At 56.7% G+C, this 13,061-nt stretch overlaps 1 protein-coding gene across 4 annotated transcripts in view; it reads left to right on the forward strand.

Annotated features, from left to right (window-relative positions):
* Positions 1 to 13,055, forward strand: part of LOC115938933 (polycystin-1-like protein 1) — a 32,872-nt gene extending 19,817 nt beyond the window's left edge. For all 4 annotated transcript variants that reach the window (XM_081800832.1, XM_081800835.1, XM_081800834.1 and 1 more), the window contains 6 exons: positions 2,141 to 2,347; positions 5,386 to 5,567; positions 7,865 to 8,086; positions 9,079 to 9,239; positions 10,981 to 11,268; positions 11,960 to 13,055. In XM_081800832.1, coding sequence (XP_081656958.1) covers positions 2,141 to 2,347; positions 5,386 to 5,567; positions 7,865 to 8,086; positions 9,079 to 9,239; positions 10,981 to 11,268; positions 11,960 to 12,213 — 1,314 coding nt within the window. In that variant the 3' untranslated portion in view covers positions 12,214 to 13,055. The remainder of the gene's footprint in view (positions 1 to 2,140; positions 2,348 to 5,385; positions 5,568 to 7,864; positions 8,087 to 9,078; positions 9,240 to 10,980; positions 11,269 to 11,959) is intronic.
* The last annotated feature ends 6 nt before the right edge of the window (positions 13,056 to 13,061 follow it).

Consider the following 13,061-nt stretch of genomic DNA (forward strand, 5'->3'; position numbering starts at 1 on the left):
GGCTAGGAGGGGTGGGGTTGTGACTGGTAGGTACTAACATCCCCCCGTACCATTGTCTTTTGGCTTATTGATGTTAGCAAGTGTGCTTTTTCATGTATTTATGTGCTACATTATGTTCACGTATTTATGAACTACGTTTTACAATTCTCATTATAAAAAAACTCTCAAACGTAAATAAAAGGAGAAAGAGGAGTATGGTGAACCATCAGCCATGTTGAGCGATCACTAAAATGTCACCATACTGGTTTCCTCTGTTCTTTTCTTTGCCGAAATATTCTAAAGTCCTTCCCAGATCGCAGCACATTTAAGCCCCAGGTACTTCAATGTGTAGCTCTAAAAACTAAGGGTGCTTTCTTACCTACATGGAATGCTGTTATCAAAACAATTAGCAATGATCTCTTAATATAATCTAAACCTAGCTCATAGTCCCATTGCTCTGTCTCCAGAATTTCTTTTTTTTTTTTTTAAGATTTTATTTATTTATTTGACAGAGAGAGACACAGCGAGAGAGGGAACACAAGCAGGGGGAGTGGGAGAGGGAGAAGCAGGCTCCCTGCAGAGCAGGGAGCCGATGCGGGGCTCGATCCCAGGACCCTGGGATCATGACCTGAGCTGAAGGCAGACGCTTAACGACTGAGCCACCCAGGTGCCCTGTCTCCAAAATTCCTTAATGCAATTGTTTGTTTGATATGGGATGCACAAAATTTTTTTGTTTCAAAAAGGAGAGAGAACAGGAAAAAAAAAAAAAGCTTTTCCTCACCAGCTAGACCTGTAAGTTTTCCTAAAATACAGTTTGTTCAAAAAAGCAAGAAAACAGTGCTTGAATCTTTCCCTTAATTCTCAGCTTTTAGAGTAAGAAGTTGGGCACCAGCCACTTGTGCTGGTGACGGCTGAGTTGTGTGTGCTTTGTGGGAGACAGGGACAGAGGAAGCCTCTGTCTTCGGGTGTGATTGCTGTTTTGTTAGCTGTCCGGTCCTTTGCAGACACGATCTGTAAAGGCTCCGAGTGGCCCGTGTGGGGCCTGCCGGGTTCGCTCCGGGCTGGGTCTGGTGCCTTCTACCACACGCCGCTGGTCTTGAGGCGCTTCTACCCGGCCCGCTGATAGCTGCCTTCTCGCCTGAAGCGGCGTCTTGCCACGGAGCCCTGGGCCTTCGAATGGGCGGCTGGGGGTGTTCACCGTTCCCGGGGCGTCATCGTGTGCAAGTTCTTTAGTGTATGCTGGTAGGAGATAGCTCGTTTGACATAAAATAAGTCGTGATTTCACCTGCTGTTTCCCCCCTAGAAACGTTACGTATGCAGAATTTACATGCTTTTGAAACATTTTATGCTTGAATTCTCTTGAATTAAAATCTCAATGTCTGGAACATCAACATCATTATTTATTTGCACTTTTCCTAATAAATATGTGAAATGTTTTCAAAGTAATAATACCAGTACTTCCACCAGAAATGAAACTACTTTGTGAGCTTTCAGATTTATCGTGGTTCTTTGGCCTTTAGAATATATCCTCACAACACTGCACATTAAAGTAACTTGAAATATATCTCTCTTCTCTATTGCTTCCTTGAAATATGGTTACATTCCTTTGTTTTGGCTCTCAATTATCAGAGAACTTTTGGTTTCCTTTGGTTTTGTTTTTGCTTTTTGATTTGATTTTTGAATATATACAACATTAATGTGAGTTCATAGTCAAAACCAAATAAAATAAAACCATATAATAAAATGTCAGTGAAAATTTTGTGGTTTGCCCATGTATGTCTTTGCCCATTTTTCCATTGGAGACATTAAAAATGTCTTAGTGATTTTAAACAATATTAACTTTCATGTATTTTGCAAATGCTGTTCTTTTTTCTCCATTGGTTGCTTTTTAAAATGATTTTTTAGCAAGATTTATTTGTTTTAGAGAGAGAGAGAGAGGGAAAGAATAAGAGCAGGGGAGGGGCAGAGGGAGAGAGAGAGAAATCCCAAGCAGACACCCTGCTGAGTGCAGAGCCTGATGCTGGGCTCGATCTCACAACCCTGAGATCATGACCCAAGCTGAAATCAAGAGTCGGTCACTTAACCCATGGAGCCACCAGATGCTCCTCTGTGGCATTAGGCATAATGGACGCTTCGAGACCGCTTTCTCTCTGACCCGCAGGTGTGGAGGTCTCAGCCTGTGACCCTGGGCGTAACATTCGAGTCTGAGATCCTCTGTGACATATCCCGAGGCCTCTCCTACACCTGGACCTTCTGGAACTCCCAGGGGTGGCCGGTGCCCCTGCCCCCCACTGTCAGCACCAACAGGCAGACCGTCACCGTCCCCAGCTACTTCCTGGAGCCCGGGAACTACACCGCTCTTGCCAGGGTGAGTGGTTGGCTGACGTATGTCCCACCCGCCTCGGAGCAGGAGCTCAGCCCCAGTCCCTCCAACCTGCTCTATCCCAGAAAACGAGGGTTGTCACAAGTGTGGCTGGGCTCTCCAGAAATGGTCTTCCTCGGAGAGAGCAAACTGCATGTCCAAACGCAGGCAAAGTCATCGTGAAAATCTCCTTACTCTTTTAGCAAAAGCCTCCTGAGCATCTGCTTTGACTGTGTTGCTGAGGTAGTCCCCAGATGTCAGGGGAGTGTCTGTGTCTGGAAAAAGGGTGAAAATATGTCACGGTCCCTTCTAGAAGAGGCGGCTTCATGGAGCAGAGTCTGTTCGCAGGCAGAGACTGGCCCTGCGTTTTCCTGCTGTCTGAAAGTTCCCCGGGGAGCTCGTCACCTCCTGGGGGAGGGGTGGCTGTGAGCCCCGCCTCTGGTCCTGCGGTGTTCCAGGTCGGGAGAGGATTGCAGAATGGCGGAGGCCGTGGATGGTCCCGTGGAAGCACATGGGGTTTGAGGGGCTGGGCGGTGGGACACGAGGCTGAACACATGAGTGGGAGGTTCTTTTGAAGACCAGGGGAAGGCAGAAATGGAGGGTTGGGCTTCAATGCTCAGCGGGCCATGTTGGAAATGTTGGAGGGAGGTCAGATGGATGTGGGGGGAGGTAGGGGATTGTGCTGGGGTCTCTGAGCAGGAGGACAGGAGCAGTGAGGGAGGAGGGAGGTCAGGTGGAGTGTCCGGGGAGTGGAAGGGGGATCCTGGGGTGTGGGGGGGTGCTGGAGTCTCTGAGCAGGAGGACAGGAGCAATGAAGGAGGAGGGAGGTCAGGTGGAGTGTCCCAGGAGTGGAGGGGGGATCCTTGGGAGTGGGGGTGCTGCTGGGGTCTCTGAGTAGGAGGACAGGAGCAGTGAGGGAGGAGCCCAGGCAGGCAGCCCTTGTGTTTTGGGGATGGGACAGGGGAAGGAGCCAGAAAAGGGGGGAAGGTTTGGTCTGTCCTTATTAAGCACCTTAAGGATCTGTGTCACCAGTTTTATTTAAATTTTAAAATAGTAATGTTTTATTAGTTAGAGTCTTTTAAAAAAATCACTTGTTCCTGTAATGGTCTGTATTGTTTCTTGGTTGAACACAGCTTAAACTCTTCAGTGTCCACTGTCACATCGGCAGGGGCGAGTAGGTATCCCGTTTCTGTGACGGATCGTGGGCTCTCCTTGTCACCAAGGAACACGGGAAGTGACTCCTAGAAGGGTAGATTTCAGCTGGACTGACGGGGCCCATCGCAGACCCTGTGACCCAGGTCATGGTGTGGACCACGCTACCAGCCTAACTTCCTGGTGTCCCAACTGGGGCATGAACTGGGTGGTGGAGTGTTCCCGAAGCAGGCCGTCTGGCCAGCCTCTCCGAGAGGCCAACTGCCTGTGGTCTGGCCTGAAACTTTGCAGACCACAAATACCGTGGCTGGTTTAGTTAGAAATGGTCATTCTCGCAGGGCCTGGTTCATACTGTGTAAGGTCACAAGTGAGTGCCACGTGACCTGGCAAAAAGAGGAAGGGACAGGACAGTGTGCCCCTGGGGATCCCCCTACATCCCCTGGCTCTGAGCAAGGGTGCGCAGTTGGATAAGGTGCGCAAAGATGGGCATTGACATGATCGGTGAGACCACGCGTGGGTAGCCTGTGTCCAGTGCTGAGAGTCCCTTTTCCCCAGGCCCTGGACAGTGGGGTCACAGCACCCTCTCCTGCCCATGTGGGAAAGGAGAAGGTGAAGGTTGGCTTCATTGCTTGGCACACTTACTCATGAGCATGTCCTTGCCCGAGAGTGGACTCTGGATGTGTCTTCCTCCAGGTCGTGGGGACCTGACTTGATGAGGTGCTTTTGCTGATGAATGAGCTTGTCATCACGTTGCCTCCAGGGGTCATACCCTCCGATGTCCAGACCTCCCATTGTCACTGCCCACCCACTTCCCAGTCTTTGGACGTTCCTGATGGTTCCTCCAGCAGGAGGAGTTGGGCAAGCAGAGATGGGAGGTGTAGGTGGGAGTGTGGAGTGTGATCAGACAGTAGTCGGTAGATGGTTGTCAGGTCCCCACTCGGGAGAGCCACCAGCAGGGAACCTCGGGTGCCTTTCTGAAGGAGACCACCAAGGACCGGGGCCCAGACCAGTGAAAAGAACAAGTGTGACGCTCTGCTTTTTTTTTTTTTTTAAATTGCATCAAACTTCTCAAAGAGCCCTTTTGAATGGCCTGCTTACAAAATGTTCCAGTATTCCTGAGTTTCAAAATATTTGTTTTAAAGTTCATTTACATTGCCTCAAGACCATCGCATGGGGGCTAGAAATGTAGTTTGTTTTTTTAAGATTTTACTTATTTTTTTGAGAGAGAGAGAGAAAGCAGGGGGAGGGGCAGAGGGAGAGTCTGAAGGAGACTCCCTGCTGAGCACGGAGCCCAGCACGGGGCTCGATCTCACCACCCTGAGATCATGACCCGAGCCCAAATCAAGAGCTGGACACTCAACGGCCTGAGCCAGCCAGGCGCCCCCAGAAATGTAGTTTACAGAAAGCCAGCTAGTGCCATCCAAGACCAAGACCATGGACAGGGTTCCTGTTGGCGGAGCGGGGGACCCGTGTGTCACTGCGGGAGTACCTGGGCCGTCCCGGCTCTGTGTGCACCCCCAGACGTGAGCACGTGTCCCTACCCTCCTCCACTCCAGCCGCCTTGCTTCCACTGGGCACACGGGAGGCTCCTTCTCTGACACAGGTGACCGGTTGGGGTTCACGATAGCGGAGCCCCTCGGTACAGCGCTGGGGGCACGTTTACACTCATCCTTCCAATGTTATCCTACTTGTTTTTAATTTTTTTTTTTTTTTCAAGTCATCGCTACACCCAAGGTGGGGCTCGAACTCACGGCCCTGAGATCAGGACTCGCACGCTCTGCTGCCGGAGGCAGCAGGTGCCCCCGTTTCCTTGCAGTGGTAGAGGGGCGTCCGGCTCCAGCGCGCCTCCTGCCCAGTGCCCTGGGTGACGTCCCCTTGTCGCCGTGGTCCAGGTTCAGGTGGAAGGCAGCGTGGTGCACAGCAACTACAGCCTGGCGGTGGAGGTGCGAGCCCGGGCCCCCGTCAGCGTCATCTCCGAGGGCACGCACCTGCTCCTCTCCAGAGCCCCCTCGTTCACCGTCGTCCTCACGGGCTCCCAGTCCTACGACCCAGACCGCCCGGGGGCCGCCCTCAGGTGAGCACCGGGGAGCTGAGCTCGTGTCTCCCTCGGGATCCTACCGTGAGGGAGTTTAGGGAATGGGTGTCACTCAAATGTGAGTATTTTGGACAATGAAGTTTAAGTCTTGTCCGGTCCCACAGCCTGCGTAGCTTATCCACAGTGGACACTGCTTTCTGTGGACTCGAGGCCGGAAGGCCAGATCGAGGGGCCGGCCGATCGGTGTCTGGTGAGGACCTGCTTCCTGGTTCCTAGCTGGTTCTTCTCATGGTGTCCTCGGGCTCTCGGGGGCTCTGCTGTAGGAGCCCCGTCTGTCCCTTCCCCTGAGGTTCCACCCTTGCGACCTAATCCCCTCCCAAGACCCCCCTCCCCACACCGTCACACTGGGCGTTAGGTTTCCACATTTTAGAGGGACACATTCAATTCTTGGAAACATGTTACGCTGTGATTAAAATTCTTGCTTTGGTGTATGGGGGCTTGATCTCCAAGTGTCCCACATCCCTTACTGTTGGAGGTCCCTGGCTCAAGCCTTGGCCCCCTTCTCCATCCACATGCCCTCCCTGGTGGCCTCACCCGGTTTCCTGATGTGGGCGTGATCCATGTGATAGTCACCTCGAGCATGGATCCTCCATGGACACCATCCAGAGCCCATGGCCTGGGAGCACACATCCTCTGTGGACGCCGTCCCTGCGCCGGTCATCTCGAGCATGCATCCTGCGTCCAGATCCTTCTTGGCCTCCAGGCTGGGTGTCCCACCATCTCTGCAGCCTTCCCATCTCTGCTGACAGAAGGATCCTTCCCATCGTTCGGGCCAAAACCTTGAGCAGTTCTCTTTTCCTCTCCCACTTCTCGGCCAGTCTGTTGGGAAAACACATTGGCCCCGTCTGGGCGGAGTGGCATCTTGGGCTTCCTTCCGTGAGATCTCCTCCCTGGTCCCCGTGCTGGTCCCGACCGCCGTCAGGCCGTTCTTCACAGAGCGGTGGACGGAGTCTTTTAAAGCCCTTACTGTCACCACCCCATCTCCTTCCGTCTGTGCTCAGACATCACATGCCCAGGGAGGCTTCCGATGACCCCATTGACGGCGATGACAGTCCCATCCTGGCTCTGCGGTGTCTTTTCCTGTGGCCCCTTCTCCCCGTGACATCCCATATTTGCTCATGTACTGCGGTCACCATCAGTGCTCCGTCCCCGCTGGAATGTTCGCTCAGGACCGCAGGGCTGTGACTTGGCATATCGCTGTGCCTGGCACACAGTGGGTCCTCAAGCAGTATTCCAGAAAAGTTAGAGGTGCTACTTTGTTCTCTTCACCCCATGAACATGAACGTTTGCTGCGTCCTGAGTGCGGGCTTTGGTGGAGGCGGGAGGCGGCCCGTTGGACTCGCTGGTCACACGCACATGATCTGGACAACGCACATGGCTGGCTGCGCACCTCCCGTCCCCCGGCCGCGGGAGACACAGTGGGGTCTTGTTCACTCTGCACCCTCCCCTGAAAGCCCCGCCTGGCGCCCGCGAGCAAGAGTTCAGTGTGTGTCTGCTCCCTGGGAGCGGGGACTGTTCCACCCAGCTCTGGAGGAGGGCTGCCCCCGCCCCGCAAGGGCCTGAACTGGCCCCCTTGCCGACCAAGCTCCTACAGGCTCTGGAAACAGGGAGGTTTAGAACTGGCGCCCGGGTTCAGGTTGCTTATAGTCCAAATAGGGAAATGAACTTGGAGGCAGGAGCAGCAGTGTAGACTTTGGGGGTGCCGTGTGGGGTCCCTGCCCCTGCTCAGCCCACACCTCCTTCCTCCCTGCGCCTCCTGGTGGGGCTGCTGGCCTCGGCGTGTCCGCCCAGAGTAGGACCCGCTCCAGGCAGGGGTTGGGGTGGCTTCCTGGCTGTTGAGCACAGGGGTGACAGTCACAGGGCAGAAGGCCGTGCGTAGGGGATGTGCCTGGCGCCCATCTCCTGGCCCGTCCACCTGCGCTCCGGGACGGGCGGCTCCCGAGGACTCGGCCTTCCTGCAGTCAGAGGCAGCATGCTCCTTGGGGGCTGCAGAGATGCCAGTGGAGGTGGGAGGCGGCATGCACAAGGCCCGAAGATTAAGTGACCAGAGCAGGGCCCTGAGCCAGTGAGCTGGGCGGGGCAGGGCCCGGTCCCCAACCTTGGCGGCCTGCCCTGTGTTGGGAGCTCCAACCCCACCGCCGTCAGAGAGTAAGGGAAGCATCGTGTCCCCCGGCCCGCTGCTCCCCTGGGGCCCCAGGAAAGCCCCACGAGTGGCCCGGGGGTGGCCACCAGGCTGCCGAAGCAGGTGCCTTCAGCCCCGCTGGCTTCTCCCGCAGCTATCACTGGACGTGCACGGCGGCCAGCAGCCCCGGGCACGCATGCTTTGCTGCCTCCTCTGCACGCGGCCTGGGCGCTGGGGCTCCCTCCCTGGCCTTCCCTGCGGACTCTCTCAGCGACAGCTATGACCAGTTTCTCGTGACGCTGACGGTGTCCAGCGCCGGCCGGAACTCTTCAGCGGCGCAGGTGTTCCTGTCCCCTCGCCCCGACTCGGCTCTCAGGTACCGCCTGCCCCTCGCTTCCTGCAGGCCGGGTCCGAGGGGTGTGCCCTTCCGTGCCCGGCCCGGCAGGTGTGGGAGCCACCTGAGGGGCCTGCTGAGGAGAAAGGGGGCTGACCAGCGAGGTGGGGGGACCCCGCTCTCCGCTGGCCCCGGGGCAGAGCCCGCCAGGCAAATGCTGACACGTGGGGGCTCCAAGGAGGAGGCGCCCCTCCATCACGGCAGCTGCCCCAGGACAGGGGTCTGCTCTGGGGCTGGGGGCCGGGGCTGGACGGAGGCTAAGGCATCACGGGGCCGGGCCAGTTGTGACGCGGGGGCAACACTGGGCGCGGGGAGCAGGGATGTGGTCTGACCGCAAACTGGACCTGCGACACGGAGGCCGGGCTGGCACCCGAGTGAGGGCCTTGCTGAGCCGCAGACACTGGACGCAGACTGGCGTGTGCCACAGCTGCTCTGTCCGCCCCCAGGGGGGCGAGCGGGACGCCTGGAAGGCCCCGGGCGAGCAGGGCTGCTCCCATACGTGGACCCTGCAAGGGGTCTGGGCAGTTACCATCGCCTTGTTGTGTACAAACGGCTTGGGGTTAAAAGTGGGGAGACCGGGGTGGGTTCTGGAAGGCTGTGCCTGGCCAGGACCAACACAAAGGAGAGGACGTGGGCTGTGACACCGAGGTCAGACCGATGACTCTGGTGGAGACCACCCCCCAGGGGTTCAGGTTTGAGACCATGAAAAATCCGTCTCAGCAGACAGGATTGGGCGCCTCTCCAAGGTCCAGACACACCCAGGCCACCTGCACGTTTTAAGGCTCCTGATATGTATGAAAAGTGGGGGAATTAAGGTTCCAGGGGGCGCAGTCGACATAGCACGTGACTCTTGATCTCGGGGTCCATGAGGTCAAGCCCCACACTGGGTGTGGAACCTGCTGTAAAAAAAAAAAAATTGAAAATGGAAAGTCTGGTACTCTCCCTAAAATCTCCAACCTGGTTTCATGGTGCAGATTCGTCCACATCTCCTGGGTCAGCTTTAAGGACGTGTTTGTTAACTGGAACGAGGAGCTTTCTTTTCAAGCCAAGTGTGACGAGTGTGGTGAAGGGCCCCATCTGTCCTACTCCTGGGACCTCTTCCTGGTCAACGGGACAGAAAGGACCCAAATGGAAGGTAAGGTCATAGCCGCCTTCATTTTGTTAACCCAGGGGAGGACTCAGGTATTCGGAGATTGCTGAAAATGTGCAGACTCTGACTCGTCTGGACCAGTGTCCCTAGTCGTGCCCATCACACCCCCAACCCCTCTCGTTTATGCTCACGGGGACGGAGATGCCTGGATGCTGCAGCTCAGCCTCCTGCACACGAGCCCGGACCCAGGACTCGCCTCTGTCCCTCGCGGCTCCTGCTGTCCTTGGGGCCACTCCTCGCCCCGGCTCTGCAACCCGAGACTTCAGGCACTTCTCCGAGATGTGGTTTTCTTGGGTGGGTGGGGGTCCCACCCAAGAAAGGCAGGGCGGTGGCCACGTGACATGAGATCACGTGTGAGAACGTGCCAGCTCTGGGGTGGGACGTGGCCTGGGTGCGAACCAGGAGGGAAAGGGGTTCTCATCGGTGGCATCTGTGATAAGAGAGATGATTGTGAATGGCAGACAGAGGAGCTTTGGTTTCCAAGCTGGGTCCAGCTGGTTCCTGGGACAGAAGTGTGTGCCCAGCCCTCAGAGACCCAGACTTACTTATTCTGAATCCGTTCCATGGGGCCGCACAGAGCTTCCATACAAGGGCTCTGAGTGCAGCTGACCTCACAGCGAGGGGGACAGGAACACATGTGGCCCTTTTTTTTGTGCCCTTCTTTGCAGGGGAGCCATTCCCACATTCCTGACATAATGGGGTTTTCCAGAAGCAAAGCTGGTGGGGAATGCATGGGAGGAACCGGCATGAACACCCGGTGGTTAAACTTGCAGCCAAGCCAGTGACTATCCAAAGACCATGTGTCTCCCTTTAATGTCACAGAATCTGGCTCTGTGATGGCAGCGAGGACAAGCTCACTCTAGCAAGATGTCCTTGTGTTACATCCGTAAAAATTTTTTCTTTGTCGTTCATCCTTTCTCGTAAATTATACCAGCGCTCTTTAGAGTTGTTGCACGAGACGCGGACAGGTGAGTCGGGGTTAGGAGCCCCACGTGCCCAGAGTGTGTCTAGAATAGGCGTGAATCACTGTGCCAGGCGTGCAGGTGCAGGGGGAGCCCGAGGTGAGCAGACCCCAGGGGAGCTACAACATCCACCCTCCAGCTTCCCGGGGGGTGGTCTGCCTGCCTCTGGGGGAGAACTGCGCCCCGCCCCGGGCATTTTCTCGGACGTGTCCTTCTCAGATGTGGATCACGTTTGTTAAAACGGATGCTGATGTAATCGTAGACCTTTTTGTTTGTTTATTATTATTTTTAAAAGATTTTATTTATTTGAGAGAGAGAGAGATGGAGAGCACAAGCAGGGGGAGCAGCAGAGGGAGGGGGAGAAGCTGGCTCTCCACTGAGTGTGGAGCCCGACGTGTTACTCAATCCCAGGACCCCAGGATCATGACCTGAGCTGAAACCAGCAGTCAGACGCTTAGCCAACTGAGCCACCCAGGCGCCCCCCCCATAGACCTTTTTAAACCACATAGTTTTTGGGCGCCTGGGTGGCTCAGTTGGTTGGGCGACTGCCTTCAGCTCAGGTCATGATCCTGGAGTCCTGGGATCGAGCCCCACGCGGGCTCCCTGCTCGGCGGGGGGTCTGCTTCTCCCTCTGACCCTCTCTCCTCTCATGCTCTCTCTCACTCTCTCTCTCTCCAATAAATAAATAAAATCTTTAAAAAAAAGAAATAAAACACATAGTTTTTCTGGTCCGAACGTCTCACCCTGTCCCGTGTTTGTTCAAGTTCCCTTTTGTAGAACAGTGGGGCTGCTGGGCGCCGCCGGATTGGGGGCCATTTCGAAGCTGCCAGAGTCCAGCGCACCGCCCACGGAGCCGAGCTGGCTGGAGCCGCACGCAGTGGGCACACCATCTTCACGGGAGCCGTTACCACAGACCCAGGGCCAGCTGGTCCTCTTGGCCACGGGGAAACCCTCCTCGGGGCCCGCGGTCGGCCGGCACCGGGTCCCTGCTGCGGGTGACCAGGGGTCCCCGGGGCCCAGCCCCCCTGGGAGCCCGTGCCCCTCCCCCTCTGGTAAGTGCCGCTGTCCTGTCACGTCCGCTCGGCTTGTGGGATGCTCCTAGGGTCTCAGGGCCTTCCTCCCTAACTGCAAACCCTGTCCAGGCTCTGACAGCCATCCGTGCACATGGCCTCCTTCCCAGCCACCAGTCCCTTCACTTTACCCCTGGTTTTCAGGCTGCCCAGACACTGTTTCTGTGCCTCAGAAGTCGAGGGAGGAGCTCGTTGTCAGGGAGCAAAGTTCTGGCCCAGAATCCGCCCATCCCTTATTGTCCCTCCCCAGTGACGCCATCGAGGCTATGCTTTCCCTGGGCTGCGGCCTGGCAGATGCCACCCCGCGCCGGGGCCCCGGGGCTCAGGGCAGCCGCCGGAGCGGCCGGCTGCGGGGACGGGGCTGTGACGTCTGCAGCAGGACACGCTTGTGTCCACTTCCGTCCTGAGAGGAAGGAGCGCGAGGCTCTCTGATGGGGCAGTGGGAGCTTGGAGAGCGCGGGGCCCTGCGCCCAGCGGCTGGCTTATCCCGCGGAAGCCGCACACCCAGACACGGCCTCCTCCACTGTCACGGTGACGGGGTGACATGTGCAGAGCCGGCTGGGGCTCAACACTCAGACCTGGGCAGCCCGCGTGCGCTGTCAGGAGCGTTGTATGGACTTCAGGGGAGTCTGTGGCTTTAAATGACATGTCATGGTTTTCTCCTCCTGTGTAGATTTTGAAGCCTATTACAGCGATATCCAGGAAGCCGTGCCGTCCAGAGGGAGACAGCCCGCCGACTGTGAGTCTGTGATGGGGGCTCCCCACGTCCCCGCGCCAGTCCAATCTCCGAAGCCTCTGAAATCGGGAATTGCCCCTGTGCTCCCCCGCATCACGAGCTCCCAGAGACGCAGGGCACCATCTGACCCGCATCTTCTAGCTCACCCACTGCTGCACTCCAGGTCCCCTGTGCTTCAGAAACCCAGGTAGCCCCAGGCCCTCAGGCAGGCGCTGCTGGTCCGTGAGTGAGTGATGCAGAAAACACCCCCTTAGCGCCCTTTCCGGGATGTTGCCGTGGAGCGCTCCCTCCTGTCTGGTCGGCTTCTGTTTCTCCCTCTGTCCCCTTCTTCCTGTCTTGTACCCCCTCCGATCCTGCGATAGCCCAGCGTACTTGTCCTACTTGAAGCAGGTGCACGTGGTGCTCGTGGCTCTTTCCCCGGCTGTCTGGCTCTAGCTCTCCAAGGACACGTCCAGGGCAAGTGTGGACCCCCATCCCAGACGATCATGGTGCCTGGAACCCTGGCGCACAGCGAGCGTGTCCTCGAATGGACAGATGCGTGGTTGGTGGATGATCTATCTGTGGACAGAGGTGCTGGACGGTCCATGGACAATGTATCCATGGACAGAGGTGCTGGACGGTCCGTGGATGACGTATTTGTGGACAGAGGGGCTGGACGGTCCGTGGACGACGTATCCGTGGACAGAGGGGCTGGATGGTCTGTGGACGACATATCCGTGGACAGAGGGGCTGGATGGTCTGTGGATGACGTATCTGTGGACAGAGGAGCTGGACGGTTCGTGGACGACGTATCCGTTGACAGAGGGGCTGGATGGTCTGTGGACAACGTATCCATGGACAGAGGGGCTGGATGGTCTTTGGACGACGTATCCGTGGACAGAGGGGCTGGATGGTCCGTGGACGACGTATCCGTGGACAGAGGGGCTGGATGGTCTGTGGACGACGTATCTGTGGACAGAGGAGCTGGACGGTCCGTGGACGACGTATCCGTTGACAGAGGGGCTGGATGGTCTGTGGACAACGTATCCATGGACAGAGG

The sequence above is a fragment of the Leptonychotes weddellii genome, chromosome 12, assembly GCF_054177405.1.
Source record: "Leptonychotes weddellii isolate Sample4059 chromosome 12, ASM5417740v2, whole genome shotgun sequence".
Classification (NCBI taxonomy): Eukaryota; Metazoa; Chordata; class Mammalia; order Carnivora; family Phocidae; genus Leptonychotes; species Leptonychotes weddellii.